At 31.2% G+C, this 17,034-nt stretch overlaps 3 protein-coding genes across 5 annotated transcripts; 1 reads left to right on the top strand and 2 right to left on the bottom strand.

Moving 5' to 3' along the window:
* Nucleotides 1-4,020: 4,020 nt before the first annotated feature.
* Nucleotides 4,021-6,937, bottom strand: LOC107922443 (uncharacterized). The gene is made up of 3 exons (XM_016852484.2): nt 6,373-6,937; nt 5,453-5,955; nt 4,021-5,105 (listed from the first exon to the last, which is right to left on the bottom strand). Exons 1-3 carry the CDS (start codon nt 6,413-6,415, stop codon nt 4,254-4,256), a joined length of 1,398 nt encoding a protein of 465 aa, XP_016707973.1. The 5' UTR covers nt 6,416-6,937; the 3' UTR covers nt 4,021-4,253.
* Nucleotides 6,938-11,231: 4,294 nt separating this feature from the next.
* LOC107921690 (uncharacterized) lies at nt 11,232-11,639 on the bottom strand. Its single transcript, XM_016851515.1, has one exon. The coding sequence runs from the start codon at nt 11,637-11,639 to the stop codon at nt 11,232-11,234; it is 408 nt and encodes a 135-aa protein (XP_016707004.1).
* A 2,775-nt stretch (nt 11,640-14,414) lies between these two features.
* LOC107920967 (ADP-ribosylation factor-like protein 8a) lies at nt 14,415-16,913 on the top strand. Of its 3 annotated transcripts, none has more exons than XM_016850801.2 (6): nt 14,415-14,656; nt 15,454-15,535; nt 15,660-15,692; nt 15,804-15,925; nt 16,272-16,433; nt 16,509-16,913. In XM_016850801.2, the coding sequence occupies exons 1-6, from the start codon at nt 14,619-14,621 to the stop codon at nt 16,624-16,626; spliced, it is 555 nt and encodes a 184-aa protein (XP_016706290.1). In that variant the 5' UTR covers nt 14,415-14,618; the 3' UTR covers nt 16,627-16,913. The 3 variants fall into 3 exon arrangements, with proteins under 3 accessions (XP_016706290.1, XP_016706291.1, XP_040936009.1); XM_016850802.2 differs by lacking the exon at nt 14,415-14,656 and adding an exon at nt 14,718-14,916; XM_041080075.1 differs by lacking the exons at nt 14,415-14,656; nt 15,454-15,535 and adding an exon at nt 15,349-15,353.
* The last annotated feature ends 121 nt before the right edge of the window (nt 16,914-17,034 follow it).

Here is a 17,034-nt window from a genome sequence, read left to right as displayed (position 1 = left end):
CTTTTAAGATGGTTCACATCTTAATCTTTTGATAAGACCCACACTTTTATTTTTTCTTTTTTAATTATCATCTTAAATTATTTTTTCTTTCTATCTTTTGTGTACTACTTTTTTCTGATTATCATTTTTCCCCTTACTTCCTTTTGCTTTTAGAGTTGATAATATTAATAATAATAATATTATTATTATCATTTTATGCAACTACTCTACGTGTGTGTGTGGGTTTGAGTCGGTCCATATATGTTTGTTCATTAAGCTTTAATTAATTAAGCTTTGAATTTGCTTTATGTCATTGACAAATGACCACCTAGCTACTGTATATTGGGACTCAATATATATATTTGATTGGAGGGCCAGCCTAAGTTTAAGTTAGAAGACACTAATCATATGTTCACAAAGAGATTATTCAATTAAATTTCTTTAATATTTGGTTGTTAATTGGCCCTTTTTATATTATATAAGAGTTTAACTTAAGTTATTATATATATATTAAAAAAATTATAGGTTTAAGTCTCTTTATTTTTAATCTCATTTTCAATCATTTTACAGTTGTTTAGATTTATCGAGAAGAAATAAATAATGGTCCACTTTATTTACTATAAAAATAATAGAGGTTATTTAAAAACTATAATGATTCTAGTTTTAGTTCACTCTATTTTCTCTAAAAGTTATGTTAGTTTTAGTTTTAAATGTATGAATGAGGCTTATTAAAATAAGCACGCTACTAAATCTATTTGGACTCTAAAATGAGGAAAATATATAAACCATTTGAAACTTAACTTTTCATGCATCATTTATGCGGAATGGACTCTTAGGGGTCTTTTGCAATAGTTAATTGGTTGATCGTAGTTTGTTGTCAGATCAGTGAGCTAGGATGCAATTATTGACAGTTGATCAAGGTTAGTAGTTATTAGCAGTTATTGGCAATATCTTTCTCCTCCATTGGGCTTTATTCTTTTTTGCAACCGTAGTATTTACGCAATAATTTGTAGTGTTTTATTCATTATATATATTATGTATCGCATCTGTATATTACTATTATTTATATTTCTTATAAATGAAAATATCTTTTTTAAATATGATACACTCATTAACCCTAAATTCTCTTTTTTTTTCTTCAAAACTAAAATTCAATAAACATAAAATGCTAAATATTTCTGATTATAATTATGTAGAATTTTCTAATTGAGATGAGGGAAACAAAGCCACATTACCAATTTTAGATTTTTGGATGAAAATCTTCATGTATTTTCTCTAGGGTAAATTATAAAAATGGTTATTAAATTATTGCATTCGTTTTATTTTGGTCACTGAATTATTATTATTATTATTTAGTCACTAAACTTTTAAAAATTAAATATTCTGATAATTTAAAGTCGACTTGGTTTTTTTTATTGGTCTAATAAAAAATTTAGCGCTCTAATGTTTACATATTATATCAATTGAATCCTAAATATAAAATATTCAACAAATTTAACCCTCCATGTTTACAAAAAAAATTATTTTAGTTTGAATTCTAAAAAATTCAATAAATTTAGCCCTCAAAATTAATAATTTTTTTCAATTTAGATTCAATTCTAAAAATTTTAATAAGTTAATTTTTGGTCCTTTACAAAAATTAATAATTTAAACTTCTTAACCTAAAAATTTTAGCTTTTAGGTTTCAAATTTTATAATGTTATCTTACTCTAACATAAAATTTCGAACATCGTCTTTGGCATAAATTATTTTTATACACACTATTTACCAACCCAACACAAGAAAAAAGGAAAAAATAAATTAAAAGAACACCATATAGTAATGATGTTTAAAACGTTACAATTGATGAAGTAGAGTTGATTACAAATCTTTGGTATAGGCTGCAACAATCAACCAACTAGCTTATAATAATAAAAAAACACTACCAAACAACAAAATTCAATACTCCAAATAGAAAAAAGAAAGTGAACTCAAATTGTCATCTTCAGCTTCAAAATGGAAGATAAAATTATGGGAAATGGATTGTTTAATTATAAATATGAGAATTTTTTTAGAATTCGAACTAAAATGACAAATTTTGTAAACATTGAGGGCTAAATTTGTTATTAGACAATAAAAAAGGGCTATATCAATTTTGAGTGACCAAAATATTTGATTTCGAAAAGTTTAGTGACTAGATCGACAAAATTAATAGTTCAGTGTCCAAAATAGAAGGGAGATAATAGTTTAGTGCCCATTTTTGTAGTTTACCCATTTTTTATTGGTAACGATGTTAATTTTTTAGTATTTTATTCGATTTTTAGTGTTGATTGGATGAAAGTTAAATTAGGTTTGAATTTTTCATGATCTTGTTAATAGAACAAATTTAGTGTTAATTATAAAATTGTTTATTTATGTGTTTTATTTGTTAAATACAATAATTAAAGGCAGTGATTTTTTTTTTCAAATTAACCTTAAAACTCGAATTATACACAAAAAAGTTAGCGCTATCACCTTCCGATACCAAAATGTATAACTTTTTCAAATATAAGTAACATTGGAAAAAAAAAGTATCATACTAAAAAAAGTGTCTAACTCAAGTACCAAATAATGTATTAAGCCCTTAAAAATATCATTTTTGATACGATAACTAGAACTACTTATAATCCTTCCACAATCCCTAAATTGGAAGATAAACACGTTCCAACCCACTGCTTCTTACATTAGTTTTAATTTTTTTGGTGAATTACAATCAAAACTCAAACAATAAACGCGACTAACACGACTTGAACCCAAGTCATAACTGGGACAATGAACATCATTGATCATCAAGCCATCACATGAGTTCAAGTTTTACTTTAATTTGGTAATGGAAAGTAAAATATAAATACATTTTGTTGTATACCCCAAAACAATAAAATGAAAATTTTATTAAGTTAATTTAAATCGAATTGTGGATGGCAAAGGATGAGCCCCTAAGATAGATCACTTTGACCATAATTAGTTGAAGTTTACTATATTAGAATAATCATTATAATAATGATAATGCTTTAATTAGATTTGTGGGGGGAATTAGGGAACATTTCCAGGGAGTTGTCTAAGTGTACATTCCAACAAACTAAATGCCAAACTTAGGAATTATGCAAAACAAAATGTCCCAAACAATTTCCCTTCTTGAATTATGTTCCAAAATTTCTATTTATCCCCCAAAATCCTTATGTATAACCCTAGCTAAGGTTTGTCTATAAATATGAATTGGTTTATATTACTATTTAGCTTCACAATTACACTCATTTTTCTATTTTGATACTTAAATTATTTTGGTACTCAAATTAAAAAAATAGGTACCGCATCAAACTAATGAAAATGTTACCATATGTCTGACTTTTCTCATGTTACCAATGACGTGAAACTATTAATCAAAAATTGTCCGACATTTGTTGATATTAATCATTGACAGAATATATTTTTTAAAATTTTTTGAATTATTTTTATTTTATATAAATGATACATTATAAAATAAATTTTGAATCTTTTTAATTTATTTTTTTATTTTTTTATATAGTTAATATTTTGAACCAAAAACTAATAAAATGATAATATAATCACTAAAATGAGACAAAAATTAAATATTAAAATGAGAAATGAGTATATTTGGAAGAGTAAATTGTGAGATAAAGACATATTTAATTTGGTCAAATTTAACATCTTTGTAGTATAAGGTGTATGTAGAGAAATGTTTTCTTTTGGTTTTAATTACAGTTTAATTAAGATATTGGGACATTTGTATGTGAGAGAAAAGGCCACAAGCTTTGGGGTAATGGGGGACCTTAACTTTTTTCTTTCATTATTATCGTATAGGACAACCTTGTCAACTTGTCACTGTAAATTATGGTCCTAAATCATTCTCAACAACACCCACACTTTTTCACTTTTTTCTTTTGTCCCCTTTTTGGGTTATTTGTTTCAACACCAATTTCCCTTGTTTAGTAAGGGAGACACTTAGAAATTTATTTCACAAGCGATTTCCATGTCCCCCAAAGTAGCATGAGTTGGCAAAACTTGTGGCACAAGCAAAATGGGGCCTTTACCCCTTCTTTTGGGGCAAAAAAACATACACCAGATATATAAATATGTATGTATGAATGTGTCAAGCCATGTACACTGAAATATTGAGGTGTGTATGCTCAAAAACAGCATCGAAAAAATCACGAGACAACGATGTGAATCGGTGGAAGAATAGGAGAAGAGCTTTAATGTACATATACGCTAGAATAGAAAGAAAAACGAGCAGATCATTTCGATACCTTCCAACTAGGGGGAAGTCTCCACTTCTTATGCCAATATATTGACACCCTTGGCCATGGTGGGAATCCGAAATTGTACTCAAGAGGACGGTCAGGAGGGCCACCGACTATTAAAGGTAACCATACATACCTTGAGTTCCGTAATTCAGCTGGATTCCACCGATCTGCCATGAAGATATATGAACCTGGAATGCCTGGTAAAGGAACTACGAATGTACTTTGTGCGAAAAAAGTTGCTAGCCGGAACATTTTGTTTCCACCGATGCATGGGTTTCCCATTGTTTCCCATGGACCCATGATTGACTCAGCTGCATGTGCTAATGCTTCGTTTGGTGCCCATCCGGTACAACCCGACGTGACCATGTAATATGTTCCTTGGTACTTAAAAAGAGCTGGGGCTTCTCGGTGTTGTCCAATCAGGATCCTTCGCATATCAGGTTGCACATCTAGATAATCATCGGTTAGTGGTCCAATGTGAAGTTCACTATTGTCTTGAGATGAATAAATTAGATACACTACACCATCGTCGTCCTTGAAGATGGTCATGTCCCGGCTGTCGAATCCATGGGGCCTTTGGCTACGGAGATACTCAAAAGGACCTGTTGGGTAATCACTGATAGCAATGCCGACAGAAGCTTTAGTGTAATTCGCATCATCAATATGCATCCACATTACATACTTCCCTGTTTTCGCGTTGAAAACAACTTTTGGCCGCTCCAACACATTGGATTTGTGGAGATCGTGGGTCTCATTTGTTTGTTCTGCAGCTAACACGATACCTTGGTTTTTCCATGTCCATAAATCCTTGGAAGAATAGCAACCGACTCCTATAACGTCAACCTGATTACAATAAGGAAAACTTCTTAGAACTAAAGGCTGAAATAGGAGCTAAAAACGAGTTACATATTACTTGCATTTAGGCGGTTCCTCGGAGTTTAGTACTTCTAAAACAGAATTTGTACGAGTCACAACCAAGACCAATATACCTATGAATGCAAAATCCTCAATAAACATTTAGGTAGTTCCTTAGTCCTCAATAGTAATCACTAAAATCCTCAAAAAACATTTCGTCACTAAACAAATCTTACATCATGTTTTGCTTTCGCTCTATGAATGCAAGCAACATATTCTTTAGTAAGAAAACAAGATAATAAACTTTGATTACGTCTTCAAAATAATAAACTTACTCGAGCTGCACCCCTTTTATGAGCACGGTACGTGGGTCCATCTTTGTACTCTCCATACCAATAGTATGTATTGGACCTTTCATCATATAGCATACCACCTCCATGAGCTTGAATAGGATTTCCTTCGGTATCCAACCAAATTTTCCCGGGATAGTAGTGATGGCTACCATTTTCCACACCCTTTACTGGATCTACGGCACTTTTCATATCCGGAAAGAATACATGCCGAATCTGGGAATTCTCATCGAGAAATTCATCAATCAGATTGGCTGATCGCTTGCGTCTCCGTTTAGCAGCATGCGGAGATTTTTTCTTCTTAGGAGGTGGAACTTGAATATTCTCCTCCTCCACTTGTTCAAGTTCCCGGACTAACGGATGACGACTCACATGCAATTGGATATCTCCTCTCACTACATTTCTCCGGCTAGCAAGTGAGTACAATTGGAGCAGAAGAAGTAATCCCACCAAACTCCACACCATAGCTGACCTCGAGCATCTGTACCCTGCGCGGTTGGTTTCCTATATTTGTTAAAGTATTTGGCCTAAATATGAATTCCAACAATGTTCAGCTACTCTTTATCCTAAATTCCATTGAAATTTATGCAGAACAAACCCTAAACCAATACTAGATTCAGAATCAACAGCAGCAAAGTTCAAACATAGAAAGAAAATGCAACCTTTATAAACTCCTAATCATAAACAAAAAAGGATCAATTTGAAAGAAACAAAAATATGTAAATTTGAATTAATTTCACCATCTTTTCAGCATAAACAAGCACTTAAGTTCAGTATCAAATACTAAACTTTCAAATAATCACTTTAATTGTAAAATCTAAAAGCCCTATAGCAGATTCAAAGAACATGCAAAAAAAAACATGACCTTTGCAGAAAACTATCAATACCCAGAAAAGAAAATGAACCTGACAAAGCTCTATGAAGATTCCCAGTTCCAGATATGGCCATCTCTGCTTTACCCTGTTCTTCAAAGCTCCAAATACAAAAACCAGCAAATAGTAGGGGAAAAAAACCCAACTTCACAGAAAGGAGTAAATTTTGACAATAAGAAAAAAAAGACAAAGTGAGGAGAAGTATAGTTATTTAAAATAAAGATCTAAAGAAGGTTTCTTTGAAGATGGATTACGACTATTGAACCAAAAAAAATTTCCTTTTTTCTTTTTTATCTAGTTTTGTGTATGTTTTACTCTTCTTCCCTATGTTTTCAACACAAAATCCCTGATTTTCAGATCAGATGTTAGATTTTTAATATGATATTTTGTTTGTTTTTGGATAACATTTTGAGCAAATGATGATTTAATTGATTTTGAGCAATTGATTATATGGTTTTTTATATGTAATTATCATGTGATTAATTAATTAAGGAGACTATTGGGTATTTTATACTTGTTAAGATTTCTATGCATGAGGTGTATAATTGACAGTTCAACAGTTGAAGACTTTGATGATTTTAGGGGTTAAGAGCTGTCCAATTTTCCAACAATTACATTTTCTTTAAATAATAATAAAAGGGGTAATGAAGAAAAAAAAACAGAGGCCAATGCATAAGCTGAGTTTTTTTTTATCCTTTCATCTAAAAAATTAAAAAATATTATCAGCTAAATTTAATTAAAAATATACAAAAATAATGATTAAAAAAATTAACCCTTAATGTCATAAGAAAAAACAAACTGAAAAAAAAAAACTAAATTTAATTTTTTTTTTAGAATCATAGACTAAATTGACATAATTTATAAATAATGAGGAATAAAGTTGTTATTATGCCAATTTTAAAATCTGTCACCTTTAGCCGCTGTGTAATTAAAAAATACAAAATTGAATACTTAAGTGACAAAAAAATACTAATAATCGAATGACTATTTTATAATTTTTATAATTGAGTGATAAAAATATTATTAATATTTAAATGACTACCGATATAATTTACACTTAAAAGATTTGCAGCACGTTTGGTTCGTTGTATTGGATTAGAGGTGTATTGGATTAGAGGTGTAATGGAATAGAGGTGTAATGGAAAAGCTGTGTAATAGCAAATCAACTGTTTGGTTGAATGTAATGGAATAGAGGCGTAATAGTAATCCTGTGTTTGGTTGAGTGTAATAGAGGTGTAATAGCATAATGAAAAAACTAAAATGACTAGAATACCCTTAGCAGAAATTTGTTTTGGTAAATGATTATTGTTATTGTTATTTAAATTTTAATAAGATTATTATTATCAATAATAAATAATTTAATCATATTTAAACATAATTATTATTAAATATATTTTAATTAAAATATATAATTTAATAAAATTCTTAATAATTAGCATAAATTTGTTTTGGTAAATTATTATTGTTATTGTTATTTAAATTTTAATAAGATTAATATCAATAATAAATAATTTAATCATATTTAAACATAATTATTATTAAATATATTATAATTAAAATATATAATTTAATATGAATTTACTCAAATCATAATATATGATACTGTAAAATATAAATTAACATAATTATTATTAAATATATTATAATTAAAATATATAATTTAATAAAATTCTTAATAAATAAAATTCTTCTATGAATTTACTCAAATCATAATATATGATACTATAAAAGAAAATTTCAAATAATTAATATTAAATATGATTTAATTAAATATATGATTTAATAAAATTTAAAATTATTATAACTAATATGATTATAGTTTATGAATTTGTATAATTTAAAATAATAATTATTACATATAATTTAATAATAATATATAATTTCATAAAATTCTTGATAATAAAAATTTTCTTATATGAATTTATACAATTTAAAATAATTAATATTAAATATAATTATATAGTGATATATAATTTCATAAAATTCTTAATAATAAAATGTTCTTATATGAATTTACTAAAATCAATATATAACTTGAGAATTATATTATGCATAAACATAATTAACTTATATTAAGAAAAGGTTAGATGAAAATGAAATTGTACATTAAAATCCATATGTTATATAGTTTTACAACATCAAAAAGTTTGAACATTGATATTTAATGGTAAGAAAGAAATCTCCTAACCCATTCCAATCGGGCAACTGAAGGTAAACTAAAGAAAACGATCATTTGAGTTTGATGGTCGGGAATTTTACTTAAAAGAGATCATATGACAAATGAATTATACATATTGTTTTCACAGGTTTCTTCTCCAACTTCACGAGTTTTAGACATATCAACAAAGCGATGCTTAATTGCTTCTTTATTTGAAGGTGGGTGGTGCATATATAAATATAATGGGAGATCATTAACTTCTGGAATTACAGTTTGTTAGAAAAAGCCCCTACACTTGATAATGGAAACACAGCTTGTAATATATAAGAGCATTTTAACAAATGATTATACCTTAGGGACTTCACCTCCAAACTCTCAATCATCATTATTCTGTCTTGGAATGTAAGAGGGTTAAATTGCGTTTTGAAACATAGTAATTTGCAAATCAACTTTTTAAGCTTTATAAAGATGGATATTGCATGTATACTGGAAAGGAGAGTAAAAATGGCATGATCCAAATGGTAGAAGCTGGTTATGCTTCATCCTTGGAACTGCAGACGCAAAGGTTAGTGGTTGTTCGCAAGAGATTTTATCCAGTGAAGCACCACCGGATATAGACAAACTAGTAACCAACAAAGAAATCAGAGCTGCTACGTTTTCATTGAATAGTGATAAGAGCCCCGGCACTAATGGATATATATGACTACTTCTTCAAAATTGGTTCAATGTTGCCTGCTTTTAATGTCACTTTGGTGCTTAAATGCCTTAACCCAATCTCTATAAAAGAGTTTCGACCAATATCATACCATTTTGTATTTTATGTGTATAACCATGATTCATGCTAATAGAATTCAAGCTCATCTTCCAGAGGTTGTTAACAAGAACCAAAGTGGTTTTTCATCCCTAACATACACGTGAACAGCCATATGGAGGTAGGATCTTCCAAATATATAGGAAAAACTTAGGAAAAAATTTAGCATGCCTGTGCTGGAAATACAAGTGATGACAGAAATTAAGGGTAAGTTTTGATACTATCACTGAAGATCATGTCTGAGCATCATGGAATTCCCCATGCCCAACCTCTTCATCAATCCAAATAACTTGTACACACAAATAAACAAGTCACATATAAATGCTTTATTATATGTGATTCAGCTCAAATCACCAACTAATTGCAGGTAAATGATTCCCATGGATGCTAAAAACAGAGACTTCAATCTTTTCGTAAATTCTACAAGGAAACCTCTCAAAGTCTAAACCACCCGGCATGGACTTGGATGTTAATATGTCTGCTTTATGCCCAAAATAAGAGGCAAATATAAACTATCATTTCGTATATTATAAGATACCAGTAAAAAAACTAGTCATTTACAAGTCACACAATACAAAGAACAGACGAGCATGCAAATTCTGAAATTCAATCTCGATCTGCTTTGGGCAAAACCCAAATGTTAATCTCGATCTGCTTTGGGCAAAACCCAAATGTTCTACATTTAAAGACCTTAGAAAGTAGAGAGAACCAATCAAATAATCATGAAGAAAACACCAAATGCCAAGTATATAAATACTGAATGAATTGATTAATCCAGGACACAAAAACAAAGAAATCTGATCTTTTTTTATTAGTCAAGGGGTTAACAAGGAGTGAATTTGCAATTGTGATTCTAACTTAATTGGCTTAGCTTCCATTGATAAGGCAGCGACACTCGGGGTTAATGAGGACTGAATTCGCAATGGTGATTCTATCTTATTTGGCTTAGCTTCCTTTGGTAAGACAGCAACACTCGAAACTTGCATGAGTAGAAGGACAATAAACTATATTAACCCAACCGGTGTAATCAGCTAAACTTCAAGTGTGTCATTTTCCCTTATTTGGAAAACAGACAATCATAGCTGAATTGAAATTCTACATTACCTGAAACCTCAACCTACATTCTCTACCAATTTATTAACTCATTCAACCTATGTTATTCGGATTCGTGTGTGAGAGTCAGATTGGGTATATTCCGACAGGAGTATGCCCATTTTCCCCCTAAGTTTTTCCATGTATTTGAATAGTCATTGAAGGATTACATCTCCATACCCATATACCGATATTTGTCGGATAAAAATGCTTCTAACAAAATGAAGAATCTGAGCAACATAGAATCTAACAAAAACCATATTCATTCTACTCGAAGACCAACAGGCATCAGTCCTAAGAGTTAGCTCTTTCCTAGCTACCTTCTAAATAGCCTTAACTTAGCAACACAATCTTTGTCAAAAAGTTTAGTTGACAACAAAAGTATCAGTTTCATAAAAGAATAAAGGGAAACCAAAGTGGATGAGATCCATCTAAAGGAAGGACATAAACTTCACACCATTAAAATAAGAAAAATATCGGAAAAACAACAATATTTGAGAATGATTTTGCCTGATATACACTTTTTCATCTCCAGTCAATCCTAGTCCCATATCCAATAAAGAAGAAATCAATCATATCATATGCATAAATCACTTCATGTCAATTGTTCATTGTTTATCCTATGACATTTGACATCTTAATTCATACTCAACTGTGATAAGAATTTTCAAACATTCCATTCCTATCCTCAACTCAAATCAAGTTTTGTTCAAAAAAATACGAAGGGAAAATTTAGTCCCATATCATCTAGTTCCAAAATATTTGAATAAATTATTAAAAAAAAATACAGGAAATAAAACTTCTCCGTGAAATTCTCACCAGAGAGAAAGCCTATGTTTTTCTCCTGAGACGCTTCCTGAGTTTCTTGTATTTATGCTTGTTCATCTTCTTCTTCCTCTTCTTCTTCACACTATCTGCCCATGCTTTTCCGGCATTATCATCCTCAGTCTCTACTTCCTCCTCCTCGACCTCCATGATAGCCATTGTGTCAAACCCAATTGAGCTAATGGGGTTCAATAAATACCCAAACGGGAAACTTGGGTACAACTTCGAGGGTTCAGTAGATTTATCATTTTCAAGGGAATTTTCAGGTTGGATTAATGAAAAATGGTGAGTTTGTTGAGGGATTAGTGAAGGGCTAACTTTTGAGAGTCGATGTTGGTGTTGTGGGGTTTTGAGAGATAGGATGAATCTTTGAGTTGATTTGTTTTTGAGGAGTTCATGCATGAGATATGCCATTTTTGCATAGAAGAAAGGTCCAAAGAAGTGAGCCTGACTCTGGAAATTAGACGCCGAGACGAGAAGAAACGAGAAGAAACGATGACGACAGAATAATCAATGGAAGCAGTGGGAAATGGGAGGAGAAAATGATTAGGACGGAAGAGGAGAGGGTCGGGTAGGGAGGGAGGGTAAAACAGAGAGATGGGGAGGGAGGCCGGAAGTAATAGCTAATACAGCAATTTGGGAAGGGATTGGAAAACACGGGAATTTGGGGATTAGGGGCGTAACCGATTACGCGCGTAATACCTATTACAGCGAACCAAACGCCGGAATAGGGGCGTAATGTAATACGCACGTAATCGGGGCGTAATGGATTGGGTAATACGGTGAACCAAACACAGCGTTGGTGTTAAAATTGGGTCAACCAATCAGAACTGTAGATGCCACATCAACTCATTTAGATCTACTCTCCTCCTCCCTTTTTTTTTTTAAATAATTATGTTTAATTACATAGATTATTTCTAATAATCTTTCAATTTTGTCCAGTTTTATTCAAAAAGTGTACACATGTTTTATTCTTATTGGTTGATATCGTTTTTAGTAAACTTTAACAAAATTGATAATTAAGGATCAGTTTGACAAAAAAAGAACTTTAAAGAACCAATTTGAAAATTAGAGTATAGTTGAGAGGTCAATTTATAAATAAAAGGCAAAAGATTAGATACTTTATTTCTAACTATCTTCCTAAACACACAAACTCACGTGCTCTAGACAGCTTTTCATTCAATTTATTTAATTGTTTGGGTGAACTAATTTCAATTTATTAATATTTAATTATCTCATAATGTCAGTTCTTAAAAGCTCAACTATATTCTTTAGTTCGATGTAGATTTAATTATTTGTTAATCATATAAGCATATATATATACATATATAATACAAGTATTATGTGTAAATATTTATGTTTATAAGCACCATGTTTAAATATATTTATGTTATTAGAGACTATCTTATACCAAGAGATATCTGGAATCAGTTAATTTCAGTAAGAAGGTATAATTGGTTTTATCTCAAAGAGTTGTTAGAGTGGGTTGTATCGAACTTGTAGAATCAACAAAATATGTGCTTGGGTGAGGTGGATTGACAGTGTCTCTTTGGGATTATTGCTTGGCATATTTGAAAGAATCGAAAACTCTTCACATTTCAGGGTATTTCATGGAGTTGTGACGAAATTATCAAGGTGTTTTATAGTTGGGCAAAACAGTATGCCTCCCCTAATAGAGCAACATCGCCCAAGTCGCAAAGATCAAATTCATTTCCATCATCAGCTGGCAATTGGGTTTGTTTAAATATTGATGGCACCGTTAGGATTGATGTGAGTTTTGCTGCAATCAGGGGAATAGTGCGCAGCTATTAGGATTCATATCCATAAGGTGAAACAGTTTTAAGGGTTGTCAAAGACTATTGATCCTATTTTGAAGTTGGACGTAACTAATATTACGCCCTAACAATTTCAGCATGATCGTCATCGCCATCTCCTTAAAAAGGATTTGTTGAATACGGTTCGAGAAGTCTATTATTGGAATTCTGTTGATAGTAGATCTTGTGACATCACTTTCAAAAAAATCAATCTCTGCATCGCTTCCACCGTCAGAGCCAACAACCACCTCTCCAAAACCAACGACACCTCTCCAAAATAATGGTAAATTTAAATTAGCTTGACAAAATTTGAAACTCGTGTTTTAAATTTAATCGAACTTAAACAATTATGAATGAAATCATATATGCTTTTTTAAACACAATGCTTAAAATTTCCTATAATCCCTCCTCAACTCATAAATAAAAGGATAACTTCAGTACATTCAAAGTTACGTTCTCTTATATTGATAATAATGTTCATATCATTCGAATTAAGAGTGAACCAACAAAATTATTATTATTATTATTATGATTTAGGACCATACTATCCAGCAAACGGTTAGTTGTCAGTTACAGTTGAGTAAGTAATAATTTCTTGCCACCTCACTTCTTCTGTAATAACATGTATTTTATTACGTCTCTCTGGATACTCCATTAATCGCGATTGAATCACACCTTCCGATCATCTCTATTTCATTTAACCAATCATATTTTCCCGTGAACTGCACTCGCCATTGCCGAGATTTTAATTTAATGACACTGTTTCTTCGACCGAAATTCTCTCACATTTTTCACGGAATCTTTTTCCTCCCAATTGGTCCGAATTCGAACAACTGTAAGTAAAAGATCCAAATAAGATCTTAACCGTCCATAAATGTCATCATCACACACTTTCAACGGCTGAGATTTCTATTCATAATTAATAATTACCCTTTTTTTTTAAATTATCGCCCATTGATATTTAAATCCATCTGGTATTCCTTTTCTTTCTTTTCACTCTAGTTAAATGAATATAATGGATTAATTTTGACAAACATCCTCAAATTATTACTTTTATTTTAAATTAATCCTCCAAATTCAAAACATTTTTAATCAAGTCCTTAAACCATCAGCTTAGACATTAAAAATTTTAACGATATCATCATATACAAACTATCCATACGTATCAAATTTGAGCTAAAATTTAATACTTGAACTGACAATGAAACTGGTAGAAGAACTTGATTTATAGGATATTAACAATGAAGGACTCAATTAAAAAGTTTTGGAACTTGGACTAGTTTAAAATGTAGGTCACAAGTTGAGGACCTCTGGTGAAATTAACCGCAAGTAGTTTAAAAACATTATGTTTATCAGTTTATCTAAATTTTAATTTGAATAATGTTATTATTTCATTTTTTATGATAGTATCATATTTTATTTTATTTTTTATATTATATCCGTGTATTATATTATTTATGAAGGAGGGAATTAAAGGAAGAGAGATCTCTGGCTCCTTTTATCTCTCATTGAAAAAATTGACTAAAAAGCTTCAATTTTTTTTTCTTAGTTTTGCTTCTGTTTCTCTTTGAATTCCCAAATGGGTTTGTGGGAAGCTTTTCTCAATTGGCTTCGAAGGTTTTTTTTTTTTTACATATCTTGCAATGTCACTTTTAAAAACAAAATTTCTGTTGAGTTTTTAGGAAAAATATTCCTATTGGATTGAGAATTATGGTTTATATAGAGTTGTGTTTTACATATTTAAGCTAAATTTTCATTCTTTTTATCCTTTTATCTTAGTGTTTGACATTGGAGTTTAGAATTAAAAAACCAGTGAATTTTCCAGCCTTTTGCTTGCAAAAGAATGTGTTTGATGTTAAAATCATGAACAAAATAGGGTAATAAAATCTGGGTTTTTTTTTCTGATAAGAATGTTTCGATTTTCAGTAACATATCGATTGCAATTTTCAAATGAGTCAATGGTTTTTATTTTTGTTTTTGCATTAAGATGGTTTAGATTATGTTAATCATAGACTTATAAGTGTTATGTTAGTGAAGTTAAATGCAGTAGCTTGTGTGTTTAGTCTTTCACTGGCTTTGATCAAAGCTACAGTTAGTTCTATCCGCTCCACGATATAGTTTTCAGATTCTAGTGTAAGTTGTAAAAGGTGTTTTGAATGTATTCAGGTCAGGGAACGGTTTGTATATCGAGTTTTTTACTTCTTCTCCAAGTATGTTTGGGGTTCTTCATGGATGTGTATGTGTTAAACTTTGCTGTATTGCTGAATGTTGCTTTGTTTAATTCATTTATGTTAGTAGGTTGCCTGTTGTTGCAGTGTTTTCGAACCTTTGATTAAAGGCTTTTCCGAGTTAATCATGGTAGTTTGGTCTTCACAATACTAAGGTTCACTTTTCGTGTATTTTGTTCTTTGCAGCCTGTTTTTCAAGCAGGAAATGGAGCTATCTTTGATCGGACTTCAGAACGCGGGAAAAACCTCACTAGTAAATGTTGTTGCAGTAAGTAAATTAGAACTTGTAAATGTCGTTGCAGCATACAAAGGGTTGGTTAAGAGCGATCTAGAACATTTTCTCTCTTATCCCGTGATTTAACTTCAAGTTGGCTGGTTGTTTTTTTCCCCAGACTGGTGGATATAGCGAAGATATGATCCCTACGGTGAGTTTGTATTATTTTGAGGGCTGCGATGATATTACGTTTCCAATACTTTTATAGTCCTTTTCTTCCTGTCATAAAAGGTAATTTAATGTCGAATGGCTTCTTTTTCAGGTCGGATTCAACATGAGGAAAGTGACAAAAGGAAATGTTACGATAAAGTTATGGGATCTCGGAGGTCAACCTAGGTTTCGTAGCATGTGGGAACGATACTGCCGTGCGGTTTCGGCAATTGTGTAAGAAGCTACTTGTTTATTTGTTCTTAATTGCTTTAACACCTTTGGGGCAATGATAGTTTCTTTGCTAACAGTCTGCCTGTCTCTGCTTCGGCTAGTCACAATTTCAATGCTAGCTCAGTAGTAGTATTAACTAAAATCGAACCGTTCTTAATTTCGGTTTAGGTCTGTCTTTGAAAACTGTAGCAAACGTACTGAAGTTATCTGATCCTGTTATTTATATAAGTTTTGCAGTATGTTACTGGCTTTCAGTTGCATGCCATTGTACTTTCTACTTCTCGAATCGAGAAATGCCTTTCTTAGTTTTTGAGTATAATCTACTCGATTAAACCTGATTTTCTTGCAGTTACGTGGTGGATGCCGCTGATCCCGATAACTTGAGCATCTCAAGAAGTGAGCTTCATGATTTGTTGAGTAAACCCTCACTTAGTGGTATCCCTCTCCTGCTGTTAGGCAACAAAATCGACAAGCCAGAAGCTTTGTCAAAACAGGCTTTAACTGAAGATATGTAAGAGAAGACATTCACTTGATTTGCTCGATTAACTAGAAACTTCTTTGTGACATCGAATATTTTGTTATGCAGGGGACTCAAGTCAATTACAGATAGAGAAGTATGCTGCTTCATGATATCATGCAAGAACTCGACCAACATTGACTCAGTTATCGATTGGCTCGTAAAGCATTCTAAATCTAAGAGCTGAAATGAAAAAGGGTTTTCTTTGTTTAATCTCGTCTGTGATGAATCTGTGTTTTATGTATCAAGTTTCTGAAAAGGGATACGATTCGTGTTTTGAGGTTTTCGGTTTTCGGTTTTCGGTTTTCGGTTGATTTCCCGATTGTTTTAATTATTGTTTTCTCATCGTGTAATGTAACATTGGGTCATCACATTTGTAATTCAAGTAGGCTTAAATCTTTGAACAAGATTTTTCATGTATTCTTATCATTCAAGTCTAATAGTTGAATGCAATGAAACTTCGGTTCAAGTCAATGTTTGAGTATTGATGATTAAATGATGATATGTATGTATGCATGTATGCATGCATGCATGTATTCCTTCAATTGAAATTGGAGATATGGTTTTTAGCCCTTGAAATGATGATGATGATCAT

The sequence above is a fragment of the Gossypium hirsutum genome, chromosome A02 (assembly GCF_007990345.1).
Source record: "Gossypium hirsutum isolate 1008001.06 chromosome A02, Gossypium_hirsutum_v2.1, whole genome shotgun sequence".
Taxonomy (NCBI): domain Eukaryota; kingdom Viridiplantae; phylum Streptophyta; class Magnoliopsida; order Malvales; family Malvaceae; genus Gossypium; species Gossypium hirsutum.
Note: the sequence above shows the minus strand (reverse complement) of the source record. Positions and strands in the feature narration are given on the sequence as shown.